The 14,862-nt window shown below is 43.5% G+C and overlaps 1 protein-coding gene across 2 annotated transcripts; it reads right to left on the minus strand.

Annotated features, from left to right (window-relative positions):
• Positions 1-88: 88 nt before the first annotated feature.
• Positions 89-13,704, minus strand: mphosph8 (M-phase phosphoprotein 8). 2 transcript variants are annotated; one of them, XM_030786907.1, is made up of 14 exons: positions 13,516-13,704; positions 6,413-6,562; positions 5,010-6,113; positions 4,727-4,817; positions 4,051-4,503; positions 3,657-3,779; positions 3,383-3,471; positions 2,765-2,905; positions 2,490-2,576; positions 2,232-2,380; positions 1,706-1,863; positions 1,377-1,501; positions 1,071-1,154; positions 89-541 (listed from the first exon to the last, which is right to left on the minus strand). In XM_030786907.1, exons 1-14 carry the CDS (start codon positions 13,615-13,617, stop codon positions 500-502), a joined length of 2,898 nt encoding a protein of 965 aa, XP_030642767.1. In that variant the 5' UTR covers positions 13,618-13,704; the 3' UTR covers positions 89-499. The 2 variants fall into 2 exon arrangements, with proteins under 2 accessions (XP_030642767.1, XP_030642766.1); XM_030786906.1 differs by having other exon boundaries at positions 5,010-6,116.
• Positions 13,705-14,862: the final 1,158 nt, after the last annotated feature.

Raw genomic sequence — 14,862 nt, forward strand, 5'->3', positions numbered from 1 at the left:
CAGGTGAACACAGAGTGATTAAAATCTGAAATTAATGTCTCTATTAAAAAGAAATAAACAAACCGAAAAACAAACAAACAAACAAAACATCTTTTACAAACAAGATTTACAAATAATAATATATAGGTACAATCCCTTAAAACATCTTTCAACTGTCTGTGAACAGATGCCTCCCCAATATAAGTTTCCACCACACCCCAGTAACTTTTTAAAGTCTTCAATGCACAAAACCGTTTGGCGGAACATGTAAGTGGAGAACTGGATTTGACTGGTTTCGACCGGTTTGTATACGTGAGCTGAGTCTGTTGCATTCCAGGCTCTACAACAGAACTCAGGACAACTTAAACAGTTCCTCTTTCAGGATGTTTCGTTGGCTTTCTGTTGCTCATGTCACTCTGAACTTGTGAGTCAAAGAGAGGTCGTAGAGGGGTCCAGCTCAGTTCACCGGGTGACTGGACTGCTCTTGACCTTTGACCTGGGAAAAGGAGTCTACGAGGAGTCATTGTAGCTGAACTCTGTATGCACAGATGAGAAGTTTGACCTGTGGAGAAATGGAAAGAAACTCTTTTTCATTTAAGACTCTTAGTGTAAAAATAATAAACAAGATTTCTCACCCCTACATCATTTCACTATGACTCAGTCCTCTTTTAAGTGCACCTGGGGGCATTAAACAGTCTAGGACCTTAGTTCACTTTTCAGTCACACTGTCTTTCCATTTCAAATATGACTCAGATCTATTTCAGATTCACCTCAGTTTTAATGAAATCCAAGCTTTACTATTGCTCAATTTCGATTCACTGTCCATTTACATTAAAATCTTTCAGCTGGATTTAGACCATTTGTCATGCTTGGTGCAACTGCACAGTATGTAAGAGCCAAAAAGTTACACAGACAGGGACTCTGATCCCAGAGACATGTGTGTTCACAGTGCATATAAAAAGAGAACACCACGGAAGGTCAAAATTGTTAAGATGATCTGAACTTGCTAAAACTCGCTTGAAAGGCAGCAGGTGTGAAAACACCTACGAGTTTGTTCTGTTTGACTGTGTGTGCGCATCCTTCTCTCTCACCTTAGCTGTGGGTGCTTCTGCCAGACGGATGAAAAGTTTGTTAGGTCCTTGAACAGGGCTGAAGGAGTAGATAAAGTGACTGTCCTGTAGGGGGCGACACACATACACACACAGACACACACACACAAAATCACAAAGTCACAAGAGCTGTATCACAAACATGGTGCAATTGGGGGAAAAAAAAAAAAAAGCTAACTTATTAGGTAAATCAACATCAACCTAAGGAAACACAAGTAAGGCGCTCTTAGACAGATTATTGCGTATTTTAATCTGAGGTCTAAAACCAGCAGTAGTAATGTAACTCACCAAGAAGATGGGCAGTTGAAACTTGTCATTTAGAATGACGGCATGAACACTGCATGGTCCACACAGCCTGGCTGTTATCTCGTTCAGGAAGTTAGCGTGGAAGATAAAGAGCAGGATACCTGAACCTAACGTAACACAGAGACAGGACAGAGAGAATACTCACAATCTTAAAAAAAAACACTCTGTGTTTGGTTCAAAGGATCAGGCAAAAAAAAACCCCACCCTTTCTCTGACCATAGACAAACCAAAATATCTGCCTTTAAAGACACTTTTCCTGTTTTAAGGGCTGTTTGTCTTTGTGTGTGTGAGTGTGTGTGTGTGTGTTATACCTTCTCCTGGTGGGTGTTGTGGGGGTTTGTAATTGAACTCCAGAGAAAAGTCTGGGCCCTCACAGAGTCGATGGCAAGCCAGAGGAAACACTGGCTCCAACACCGCCAGCCGTGTCTCAAAGTACGCTCTGATTGTCTCCTCTGCCACTGTGGACAACCTGAACACACACACACACACACACACACACAAACGTCAGAATTAGACTTACTGCTATAAAAATCACTGAAAACTGTCTCACAATGTAATGTGATTACAAACAACTCTGCATTGTGCTGGACTGGACTCTGACAAAGAATGTCTTTAAAGTAATGAACACAAGCTATCAGTGGTTTGAGTAGGTGTTGAAAGATATTGCTTGAATCAGCAATTCCCCCCCCCCCTCAGACGGTACGTCTATAATCTTAACGAATTCAAGATGTACAGCGCCATTCTCCTAATGGCTTGTTCTCCTTCTGTCTGTCTTGGGTGTTGCTTTGGTGAATAGCGTCTGCTAAATGAATGAATGTAAAACTATAAAGTACTCACGTGTGGGCGTGGTCTTTGATGAGGTCATGTACCATAACATTGTTACTGGCGAAGTGCATGGCTGTCGTCTTGTGCTTGGACTGGATGTTGCAGTCAGCCCCGTATTCCAGCAGGAGGCGCACTACATCAGCGTTTCCTCTCTTACACGCCTGCACAAAGACCGAAGGTGAAGCAATGTTAAGGTCTGTAGCCGTTAATTACTAGGCAGATCCCTAAATGTATCCACACGCTTTTCTTCTTCCTCCTCCTCCTCCTCACCTTCATCAGGGCGGTTTCTCCACTCAGGGTCTGGGCGTTGACACACGACCCCGCCTCCAGGAGAATGGCAACTGTAGTCAAGAAGTTCTGAACAGGAGAGAAAGAGAGAGAGAGAAAGATCAGAGACAGAGAAAGGACGTCATCTTCACTGGGACCAGTTACTGTGACTGGATCCATACACTAAACAGTGCTGCAGCAGTAGTAGCAGTAGTAGTAGTAGTAGTAGTAGTAGTAGTAATAGTAGTAGTAATAGTAGTGGTCTGGCGGTGTATTACCTTATCTGCAGCATGCATGAGAGCTGTAGTGCCGTTTTTCTGCCGTCCGTTCACTTTCACCCCTTTCTTGATGAGCAGTCGCAGGATGTCGTCATGCCCTCCCGCAGCAGCAAGCATAATCAGGGACATACCACTGGAGTCCTGCAGGGGGCAGCAGAGAGCACGTCACAAACTGTTGCTGTTACCGTTGCTCCTGCTGTAGGGCCATTAACGCCCACACACAGCAACATTCTCACGTACAGAACGTATCAGAGCGTGTGTTCAACAGGGAAAAAAAAAAGAGTAGGCATTTCACAAGCATACAAATAGAAAAAAATATTAAAATCAGCACATCAGTAGTCTATCATTGTGGAAACACGCCAATCCTTGTTACTAGGACAAATGCAGGCCCTGGTGTAATGTGTGCTATGTATAAAACAGCACTGCAGTTCATTCAACCGGTTACAAAAACCAAAGTATTATAAGCAATTGCAGATCAATAAAAACCCCCCCCGAGGTTTTTAACAGGACAGGTTGATTCACATCTGTCTACAAGGCTTTTGTTCATGCTGTCTCGGACGTGATCAGAGAGTGGAGACTGTCCGATCTTAAGTCCGAGCGAGGGAGGGAAGCACTAACCTCCTGATCCAGGTTGTAGTCCTCTTTGGAATTGAGTGCGCGTTTCACAGCCAGGTAGTTTCCGTTTTTCACTGCGTCTCGCAGCTCAGCTGTAAGACATAGGGCGTGAGAAAGAGAGAGGCTGGACTGAGTGAGATAAAAATCGACATTTGTCACCGCACAGTTTGACTGCGCTCAGCTTTGTTTCTTTTTTTTTTTCGTGTGAAAGTGGATGTATCTAGAGCTTTGTGTGGGAGTTTGTGTCTGAAAGGTTGCATATGTGTCTGAAACTCACAGGGACTTAAAGCTTGTGGTGAGAGAACCTCGTCTTCTCCGTTTAAGTGTCTTTGAAAGTCTTCCAGTGTCATCCAATCAAGCTTCAGTTCCACCCCGACATTAAGTGTAGGCTGCCCCCTATCTGCGAAACAGGAAAAAATATCACTTTAAAGCAACATATTCCAAAGTACACATGCTACACCTAGTCCCAACTTAGACGTCAATTTTTGACAACATAACCTAATATGGAATATCTCTCCATCAGGGTGCCATTAGGTTACAAAGTGTGACGTTTGTAAAGACCCTACAAAGGTCAGCTATCAGGCCTATCTTGCTTCATTACGCAGCCTTCAGATCGCGGCAGGACAAAAGGGAGCTTGCACACTAGGTCCAAAAAAAAAAAAAAAAAGTACCAGGAGTTTTGTCAGAGCGTTCTATGGGGTCCTGAGAGTCCTGATTGTCATCGCAGGCGATGTAGAGACGAGATTCACTGTCCTCCCTCTTCCTTCTCCTCTCCTTCCATTTCCCCATGTCCTCCGTGGAGTCGGGAGACGCCATGGACTCGCCAGTGGCCCTCTTATCGAGCCGCACCTCCTCCGTCAGTCTCTGTCTATCCTTCGGCGCCTCCTCTGTTCTCTCTTTCCGCTCGCGTTGGGTTTCTTCTATCCTCAGCTTCCTCTTTTTCTCCTCCTCCTCCAGCCTCTCCTTCCTCTTCCTCTCCTCCTCCTCTTTTCTTTCACGCTGCGCGTCTTCCTTAGACTTGCTCGCCAGATCATCCGGCCTGTCGCTCTTCTCTGATTTGCAGATAACTTTTTCCGGCTTCTCGTCTATTTCCATGGCGACGGGACTCTGGCCTGGTCGTGAACCTGAGAGACATTGAACTAAATTGAATATTCACATAAGCGGTAACAAACAAAAGACGTCAGAATGGTAAACGAATGTAAGCATGTCGTCCTTAGAGGCTTCATCCCTTGGCACCGATGGGTTTTCACCCAACAACTTCTCTTTTAAATGATCAGGACTTTTATAATTGTTAAGGTAAATACTTTAGACGTTGAAGGTAGTGTCTCATCTTCTTTTTCTCCTCACCTTCCTTGGTCTTCTCAGCCTTATCGTACTCTGGTTTCTGTGCAGGTGACTCCTTCATAGCTTTCGCCTTTTTCTCAGTCTTTCCTGCATTCTGTGGGACAAATAAGATTGTGCTTCAGAGAATCACCAACAAGACTTTTTGTTTTAAGGTTTAACAGCCAAAACAACACCACATTCTTCACAGAAACATGAATCATATAAGCAAGACAACAACAACATTTTGGATGCAAGCACCCAAGCACTTTTTAAAATGGACCTTTGGAAATGTGTCCGGTGACCGTACCTTTGGTGTCGTGCTCTTGTTCTGGTCGGTTTTACTCTCCCCTGGGGTGGTAGTGTGGACCGTCTGTCGGCGTGAAACGCGGTCCTTCGCCTCGCAGTTCAACAGGAACTTCTCAAAAAGATTAGTGGAGGAAGAGGAGGAGGACTGCTCCTTCTCACCGGACTCCTCCTTCGGCTCCTCCTCTCTGGGTTTGCTGGTACCTGCCGAGCTCGAGGAAGCAGAGGACGACACGGATGAAACCCTTTGCGGAGGCCCAGTGACCTCCACGCCCTTAGACTTGACCTTTGACTTATGGGTGACCGTAGGGGTGCCGGTGTCACTGGAATCCCGCTCGTCTTCACTTCGAGATGCTTTGCTCAGGCTCTTGGAACTCGTCAGGCTCTTGAGTTTACTCAGGCCGCTCTCTTTGAGCAAGGGTGTGGAACCTTCCGGTTTTTTGGCCTTCTTCTCCTGAAGCAGATCTTTGAAGCCTTGCAGCTTCAGTTCGGTCTTGCTCTTTTTCTGTTTAGCCTTGAAATTACCGCCCGCGTCCTCAGGGCGACCGGCAGACTTCTCGGCGGACTTTGCGGCCGCGGTGGCGGCTGGGGCGGCGGCCTTTGGCGAAGGCTCGGCGAGATTGTCGGTGGCCGTAGTGTCGTCGGTTTGCGTCTCGGACGGCGCGTCGCTCATCTCCCCCTCGTAGTCCGAGAGGTCGATCTCTCGTTTCGATTTGACCCTCTTTTTCTTCTGCCTCCCGCCGTCTTTGGCCTTGTTGTCTTTCTTGTGTTTCTTCGGGGCGATTGGCGCATCGTCATCGTCGTCATCATCGTCAGACTCTATAACCCTTTTCTTAATCTCGGGCATTTTTTCTTTTTTAGGAGGAGGAGGAGGTGTGGGGACCCTGGCTTGTTCCTCTTCGTCCGATTCCGGGGCTGGAAGAGGTTTATCCTCTCTCCACTTCTCTTTCTTTTTCTTTTTCTTCTTCTCTTTCATTTGCATCTCTTCTTCCACATCCTCTGACTGTTTCTTCTTTTTCTTTTTCTTCTTCGTGGGCGACTCTTTGGGTTTGTCTTGGTCGTTTTCGCTCTCAGAGTCCGCGTCGAACAGGTCGCTCTTCATGGGCAGCTTCTGGTGACAACACATGAATATCTTAGTACTTAAAAACCTCCAAAAAAATCGATGCAGTGGAAGGCAATTTCCAAGCGTGCGGTCACAGAACAAACTATGTTATGTCGAAAGAAATCACACGTACAGGCAAACCTTATCACCCGGTCTGTTTAGCATGCACATATTCAAGAATGCTGAGGAGTTGTGGTTAAGTAAGAGACTTATCTGACAATGTCATGAAGGAGCGCCTGGTTGAACAGCCTCAGGTTTTGTGTGAAAATGAGAAAGATACAGCGGTCGTTCGGTGAGAGTCTTACCATGGTGGTGTCTTTCTTGGCTTTGCTCTCGGCCACAGTCTTCTTATAGGCCAGCAGAACCTCTCTGCAGGCATCCAGGTGGGCCTCGGGCTCCCAGGTGTCATCGTCGGACGTGTAGTTCTTCCACCGCACACGATAGAGCACCTCTCCCTGCAGAGGTCAAAGTTCAACGATTAGCTACAGTTTTCAAGAGTGGCGTGCAGGTAGGTCGCTGCCCTGACTTCTGTCTGACTCAAGGTCTAAAGTTATGGCGGGCACTAACTTTCAAGACCCCAAAAGTCCATATTTCCATTTAAAGAGTAACGTGAATTACATTCATTTGCAGATAAGCACATGCGTTTCAGAGGACACCGCGACAACAGGGTCCCTCCGCAATTGCATCCTTGCACGAATCGTTTAGAACGTTCACGCTATCAGCAACATGGAGAACCGCCCTTTGAAAAAATCACTTTAATTTCTGTAATAAAACTTCCAGTCTCACATGAGCTCTCGGCCTGTGTTTAGAGTGAGGAGGAAAACAATGGGGCTGAATGAGTGTGGTATTAAAACACAATGGACTCGTTCTGAGCTGTAAAGGTGAGTCTCAAAGGGAGAAGAGGTGGTGGGAGGTCATTACTAAGCATGTTGCTAAGTAACAGTAGCCCATGGCACTGCCTGTCTATCCCCCACCAATTCCTTGTGTTTTCTGAGCAAGTGATTAAATGTGCACCCTAGCATACACTTTTATCACGGACTGGGTCCACTGTCCACCGCTTACACCCAATTTCCTCTTTCGTTTCCCAACCCTACAAACGGTTTACAAAAGCATTCTTTGTCTGGTCGTTTCGACCCGCTCTCCCCTTAAGATCTTGTTCAGTCTTGTTTCATCAGTAAGAGAGAGGGAGACATCACTCATGTTCTACCCCGATTATATGAAGATACTGAGCGTAAAGCACATATTTTCAAGTGCATCTGTATTTTTAAATGGATTTATTTCATTTAAAGAGTGTAGCTGTCAAGTTAAATTAAGTGGGTAAAAGAAGAAGAAGAAAAAAAAAACGCTAAAGACTTAGCGTATATAATCTGCGTTGTGTTTATACAGGGACAGTCCTGCACTGGATTCAAACTTGCGCGGTGGGCATGCTAGCAAGGAGGCTAAAAACCCACGGGTACTAGCCTCTGTTGCCAGCACACCTCTTAGGGTGTCAGGGAGTGAGGTTTACTCACTGCACAACACTGTACCATTACACACAGCCATGCAGATATATGTTATTAGAATGGCTGGTACACATTAATTCATTAATGTTATGAGATGGTAAGAGACTCAGCTTTTTACCCCGTGTAATGTTTTGCCTTACTGAGAACAGACAAAGTCTACTGAAACATTTGATCTACACGTTGCCAAGTACAGATTTCACTACATCCACGTCAGGCCAACATTACATCTCTCGACAGTTCCGGATTATTCCAGACTGGGACCAAATAAACCTCTTCTGTTGGTTGGTCTTTCTTAACCACAAAGAAAGATACACTTTACAGTACTGACAGTTCACTAATGTGTGTGAGTGTGGATGTCTGGGCGATACTGAATGACTAAGCGTGAGTAAATAATTATGAGGGAGAGAGCGAGAGAGTGTGTGTGTGTGTGTGAGTATGTGTGTGTATGAGTGTGTGGGCATATGTTGGCAGAGCTCCTCTTCAGCCCAACAGACAGGGGCTCAGTCAGCTAGACTAGCCTGGCAGACCTACAGCTTACTGTTTTTCCTGACTGCAGGCCATGGGGAAAACACGCTGAGACACACACGTACGCACGCACGCACGCTCACACACACACACATACATACGCTGGAGGTTGGATAACGCTGTAGCTTATATCTGAGGGAACAAACTCTGGCCAAAACCTCAGAAAGACGGGAAACGTACATACATCCTGCTGCCATGTTACTTTAAGAACGAACACTAAATACAGTCCCTTTTGAAAGAGACTTTCTTGAAGCTGAAAAGCTATTTAAGAATTTTGGAATAGCTACCTCACAGAGGGAGAGCCACTAATTAAAACACAACTCCACCTTCTCAGATCAAAGCTCGCTTTCTCTCCCACTCTCTCTCTCTCTCTCACTCACACACGCACAGTCTGTGTTGTATATTTTAAGATGATGTGTAACCTGACTGGGTTTGTGAGATATGGGGATGGGCAGATATACTATGCTCTGTAGACTCCGCTGAAGCCTTGGCCCCTAACATATTAATAGCTTTTATTGAGCAACTAGATATGGAAAATGTTACACTCCCTCATTTAAATCATTGATTACAAGCAATCCATTATTGCGTCTCTCTTTTACACTGATCGACTATCGATGTTATTTACCGAATTTATTTATGTTTGCTTAATTATATTACACTGATCCTGAATGAAAATAACGTACTAATAAAGGCCTAATGAAGGGTCTTCTCTCACAAAGTTTGTTTTGCTCAAACATACTTTCGAGACAATTGACACCATTTTCTCCCGTCAGGCATCGACAGCTGCACGGTCAGCACGAGTCTTTCTGTCGTCATCTTTCTTTTCACGTGCCGCTTCGTTCGATGGAAATCTTACTCCATCAATGAAACGGCTCACTCAACTAAAGCACATATAAACAATCCAGACACCAAGGGTCAAACACGCAATCCACTGATGATCATTAACCGCTGACAGGGTTGTGGGCACGTCTTCTGGAGTTTATTAGACCACGCGCATGAGAACATTTGTTTGTGCCTTTGATGTACGCGGTTCCAATCATGGCAGGTGTTCTTCAACTGCACCTAAAGTTCAGTTACAGCCCAAACAAGATAAGAGAGAGAGAGAGAAAGAGAGAGAGAGATGTATCTTTTCTTCCTTTGATCTGCGTCCTCTCCGCTTCACCATCACTCTCTTTCTCCTCCTAACGTTCTTTAACCCTCTGTTTCCGTCAACTCTCGTGGGTTTCCTCTTCGTTTGCCGCGTCCTCCTGAGTTCATTTATCACCCATCCTTCATTTGGTTAGTCTTCTTCCTTCCTCTGTCAAACCTCCCCCCCCTTTTTTTTTCGCAATGATACCAGTGCACTCTCCTCTATGGAAAGAGCGTCTGATGTCAAAGTCTAATTTTCCTCATATGAAAAGCATCATGTGATAACAAGTCTCAGAAAACTGATATCTTGCCTTTTGAACTGTGTGTGTGTGTGTGTGTGTTGCATTATGAGTTTGATTTAACTTATCAATATCGATTCAATAGCATGTTGACATCAAAAGCTTGATGTGATATTTCACAAAGCCTCGTATCAGTGTGTGCCTCATTCCAGTCGACTGAATCATTAACTGATTCTACTCAGCTAGAAGCGGTCAAGCTAATGCGTGGCAGTGAAGTGGTCGAACTGTCTGCCTTCCCAAGATAGACGCACGGTACTTGAACCGCTTTGTTTTTTTTTTGTTTTTTTTTTCAGTAGCGCTTTGCAGTTTGATCCTTACACATACTATATGTGAGAGAAAGGTATCATCGCTCCCTACGGGTGTTCTAATATACAAGAAATACAAAAAGCAGAACAGATTTGCCAGTTCTTGATGTCAAATTCCTGATTTCAAAACCCCAATTCCAGATTTTATCGTTTTTGATATGTGGCGTAAAAACCTCTGGTCCAACGTGTCTTACAATCTCTTCGCTCTCAAAAATAAACCAGCTGAGGCGTGACACGCTCCCCTGTGTCTTCTTTACGCTAGCTTTGCTCTCCTCTAAGGAGTGCAGTAGGGTGTGAACATTAAAGCTACAAACATAAACAGAGCACGTGTGTACTCTAAGTTCAAAGAGAGGCAGGGGGCTATTTTCAGCTCAGAGGGAAAATACTACAATCATTCCGCAATATGATAACAAATCTAATCCGCAGCGTAAAGTGTGAATAATCAAATCCCGGAGTTTGAGACGCGGCCTCGCAGACCAACAGCCCGTCAGCGCTGGAGCAACACAACAACCCTGTTCCATACCTCAGTGATGTCATTACACTGTAATGTGATAGCCATCTGCTGATCCCCGGGAGCCCTTGCTCCCAGACAGGAAAAGAGGAACATTGGCTCCATCCAGACAGAACTTCTCCTACATAACAACCACTGACTCCACACCAACACCTGCCACTGGAAACGAAGTCAAGTTCACTGCATGGTAATTGGCTCGGGGAGGGGGGGGGGGCACTTGGGTTAGCCTACTTATTTTCAGTTGCACTTTTCCACTACGCACATTACAAAAAAAAAACAAAAAAAAAAAAACGGAGACGGAGGGGTGTGTGAAAGTTTCATATCAGTCTCATTGTTCCATCTTTCCTCATTCAACTCGGACAGAAGTGGGCAAACCATCTTACAGGACAAGTAGACTTGGCACATGACATCTGGTGAAAATGCTTTTTACCTGAATGTCTCAGGTTGAACAATCTGTTACATACATCCTTGTCCCTCTCTCTCTCTCTCTCTCTCTCTCGCTCGCTCCCTCTGACCTTCCATAAACAAAATTACTACTCCTTTAAATGTCTTCTAATATGCTTGAGATTGACTAATAACGCTTATCAGATTTCAAATACTTGAAGTTAAACTCTTGATAATAAGTTTCCAGATATGATTCCACATAGTGTGTGTGTGTGTGTGTGTATAAACCTCTGAATAAAGCACCTTTAACTTTAATAGCTCTTGATTGCTAAATCACCCTGCTACAAACATTGCCATTACCAAACAGACATTAAGCTGATTCCCAATGACTTTCCCTAAAGAAAAGGAAGCTGATACCAAGCTCTAGGTGCTTAGCAACAGGTTCATTAAGGAACAGCGTAACAGCTACCGTGATAAGCTTAGGTGTGACAAAGAAACCCTGAGGTTTTCTCTGCAACGGATTTCTAGAGGTGTCAGTCAGAATGCTACGTATTTATTTGTTCACTCAGCGGTCTCACTCTTTTACTGTGTTGATATGCCTTGACACGGACTACAGTAGAGGGTCACTTACAATGAATTTCGGCCATGAGATCATCTCACTTTGACATTTTGTTTACAAGGTTTTTCTCCAACTACATCGCGTAATCTCATCAGCACTGGCAGTCTCAGACCTGATCTCATGCAGAATCAGTGAGAGATGCGAGTGAGACAAAAAAAAAAGCACTACATCAAAGAGAAAACTCAATAGTTTGTGAAATAATTCATACCTAGAAGACTTTTATGGGTGCCAGGACTCTAAATACATTTGAGAATAAATGAAAATTTTGGTTTGCTGACCCATTGTGTAACACAATGCAGGCTACTACCATCTTCATTATGTTTATGATTAACTACATTATTAGTTATTTAAATTAAGCGCGAATGAATGAACGACTAAATACATTATGGGCTCGTACACAATGTAACACAATCAAGTGCTAAGCTCCTGGAAAAGTACACATACGTTGTGAATTCAGGCATGGTTTGATGGAATTCGCCAAGCTATCATCAGCTGCGTAATGTAGGGGTGTGACTGACTCGCACGATCCGAGAGACATTCAAACTGTAGCATACAACCGATACCGATGAGAATTACATAAAAGCAACGCAGTACTTCATTTAGTTGGTTAATTATTTTACATTTAGACAATCTGAATTTTAATACGCAATCTTGCTCTCGTTCTGAGAAATATCCTTGATAACTGTTAATTCTAGGCCTGTTTAGATCACCTAACTGCACTATTTTGCTTGTATCCTAGATCAGTCGTACGATGAAGTGACAAACTCCAAACGAAGCGCGGAGGCGCGCATAAACTTCACACGGTCATCGAACCGAGCCGGGCTATTTTGTGGTCTACTGTAAACCGGATCTGAAGAGGGTCAATAAACGACAGTTGAACCGCTGTGGGAACCAGACTCTGCTGCCGCACAACCTGTGCACTAACTGCGGATTTCTCGTCTTTTTCACTGCTCAAGTTCGTTGCAACTGAAACTGATTACTGCCACAGCAAGAGATAGTGTCCTATGTCTGCGGTATTTGGAACCTCTAGGCAATGTCACTATAAATCACGTTCGATGTAACTAACCTGTTACTTAATGTTGACCTATCTCAATCTGAATGGGAGAGATTACAGTTTAGCAAACAGTTCAGAATACATATCTTACAGAAATAGCTTTTGAGAGGTAGTTCGATTTTATCTGCATTCCACGGCTCTGATTAAGTTCGACAGAGTTAAACAGCCATATGAGATAATCCTGTAGTTGATAAATATTATCGACAGGCTGTTGGGAAGAAATACAGTAAACGGGCGTCTTTCGTTACAAGCATTACCATGGTATGAGGACGCATCCTCTTGCTTTCAAACAGATATTTTAAAAAAGGTCGCTACATTTCTGTAAACAGTAGAGTTACATTAATTTCATAATCAACACTGTAACGCTGTTCATTAAATACTATTATATGTCCATCAACCTTCCAGCACATTCTGACGATGGTGAAAGCCACTGAGTAATTAATTATGAAATGAGCATCTGACGACACTGGAACAAATAGGAGTATACTGTATGCTTCGGTAAGCATGAACAATCAGGTTTCATACTGTAACCTCTAACAGACCACTCTATGTCAAAGTTGATCTGTAAACTGCAGTATATGGAACCACGTTGTACTTCCGACCGAAGAAATTTGCTAGCTAACTGGCTACAGCATTGACACTCTTGTCAACATTGCTTGCAAGGTTGGGTGGCTAAGGGAGCAGCTTCCCTGCAGCGTCACAGAGCTGTGAACACCAAGAGCGTTTTCTCTGCAACAACAAACGCGAGCATATTTTGATTTTGCGGCAAATCCAGTCTGACCATGAGTTTCTTGTCAAACACAAAGTTACATATCTTGTCTGAGAAGGGAGGGGGTACATTTGGCTTACTGGTTGGGGTGAAGAAGGGTGGTTAGTTAAAGTTGTAACATCAATGTGAAGTAAGTTTGCGCGCAAAATATGTCGCGCGCACATGCATTCATGCACTTTCCTTTCGATTTCAACAGTTTGACAGCAGAAATCGCTGTTTCATAAGACAGCAGAAAACTCCGCTCTCCCCGTGACATAGCTTTGCTGCTAACAAGATGGCATCTTGGCTAGGGAGAGCAACCCTAGTACTCACCTCCTCCACTCGCATGTCTATAATCTTTTCCACCTCATATACATCTTCCTCTTCATCTTGTTCACTGTCGCCAGGCTCCGTCCTTTCGGCTGCAGCCGCCATTTCTATCGATATGATACCAATCCTTTATTTTACAACTTCTCTCACGCGTTAGCCACCGGCATCGTAGACAAGGCCGCGCAATAACAATTGTCGTCTGCTATTGCTGTTGAGCTAAAACAACATATTAGCCGTCCCAGTTAGCTTTCTACTATGGGGAGGAGCCAGGTTGCGGGCGGGGAATATTCTACTTATTGGCCAATCACATCACAGCATGTAGCCTTTCGTTGCCCATAGATTTTGTTGCCAGTCTTTGGAAAGCCCCCTGTCAAAGAGGATTATTGCGTCCATAATAGTGACAACATAGGTAAATTTTAATCCAGGTGTGATCCTAGATTATCAAGAGTTGTCACCGAAATGCACGTGTTTGCACAGTTACATCTTATAAAGTCCCCTGCTTAAAGCATGGTGTGTTTTATGTTTACACACACTCACACACACACTATATTACAATGTCCTGTAATTATAAGAAATTACATAACCATTAAATTACTCATAGAGATTAATTCTAAATCATAAATGAATGATATAAATTAATGGAAAATTAAGAACATAGCTATACACCTGAATACAAAATACAAAAAAGCACTGCGATAGTCTATGAAGAGAAAGCTATACACTGTTTCAGTATCACTCTGGTAGATTATACTAATACCTGAGATAATGGAAAGGATTGTGTGATTAATTCTCCTCTACAAGTTGACATGAGAATTACTTTGTTCAAACAACAAGCATCACACTCTTGGGATTGTGGCACTTAGCACAAAATGTTTCATTAGGTTTATTTTGATGTTCTGATAGTTATGGACACAAATTTACAGTTCGGTCAAGTCTTGCATAGTTGAACTCAGGATTCCTGCTGTGTATACCAAAAGCAAAAACTGGTATTTGTACATGTTCGGCTTTAGGTAAATGAGAATCTGGTGTATTGTGCAACCTTTATTAAAAAAAAACAAACAAAAAAAATCAAACTTAAAAAATAAAAATAAAAATCACACATTAATGGCATTCAAGATGCATTTAAAAAGGTTCATAAATGCACTGAATTTGACATACAAAAGTATCTGTGTAAAACAGCCAGTGAAAAAAACACTTCAAATCACGCCATCGTATTCTTTAATTAAAGCTCATGGACAATGTAGTAGAAAATCTCTGTTCTAATGATGCTATCAGTCTTGTGGGTTTTTTTTTTTTTTTTCTTTGTCCGTTAACAACATCTTCACCACCTTCACAGAGGACAGAGGCATC

This window comes from Chanos chanos, chromosome 10 (assembly GCF_902362185.1).
Source record: "Chanos chanos chromosome 10, fChaCha1.1, whole genome shotgun sequence".
NCBI classification, from domain to species: domain Eukaryota; kingdom Metazoa; phylum Chordata; class Actinopteri; order Gonorynchiformes; family Chanidae; genus Chanos; species Chanos chanos.

Bases quoted from the DNA above. Each gene is read 5' to 3' on its own strand.
- mphosph8 (XM_030786906.1), bottom strand. From the start codon at position 13,617: ATGGCGGCTGCAGCCGAAAGGACGGAGCCTGGCGACAGTGAACAAGAT. The intron at 2,381-2,489 runs GTGAGGAGGAGG...GTCTTTGTGCAG, and splicing joins GAGAAACCGCCCTGATGAAG to GCGTGTAAGAGAGGAAACGC. The intron at 542-1,070 runs GTGAGAGAGAAG...ATTTCTCCACAG, and splicing joins CAGAAGCACCCACAGCTAAG to GTCAAACTTCTCATCTGTGC.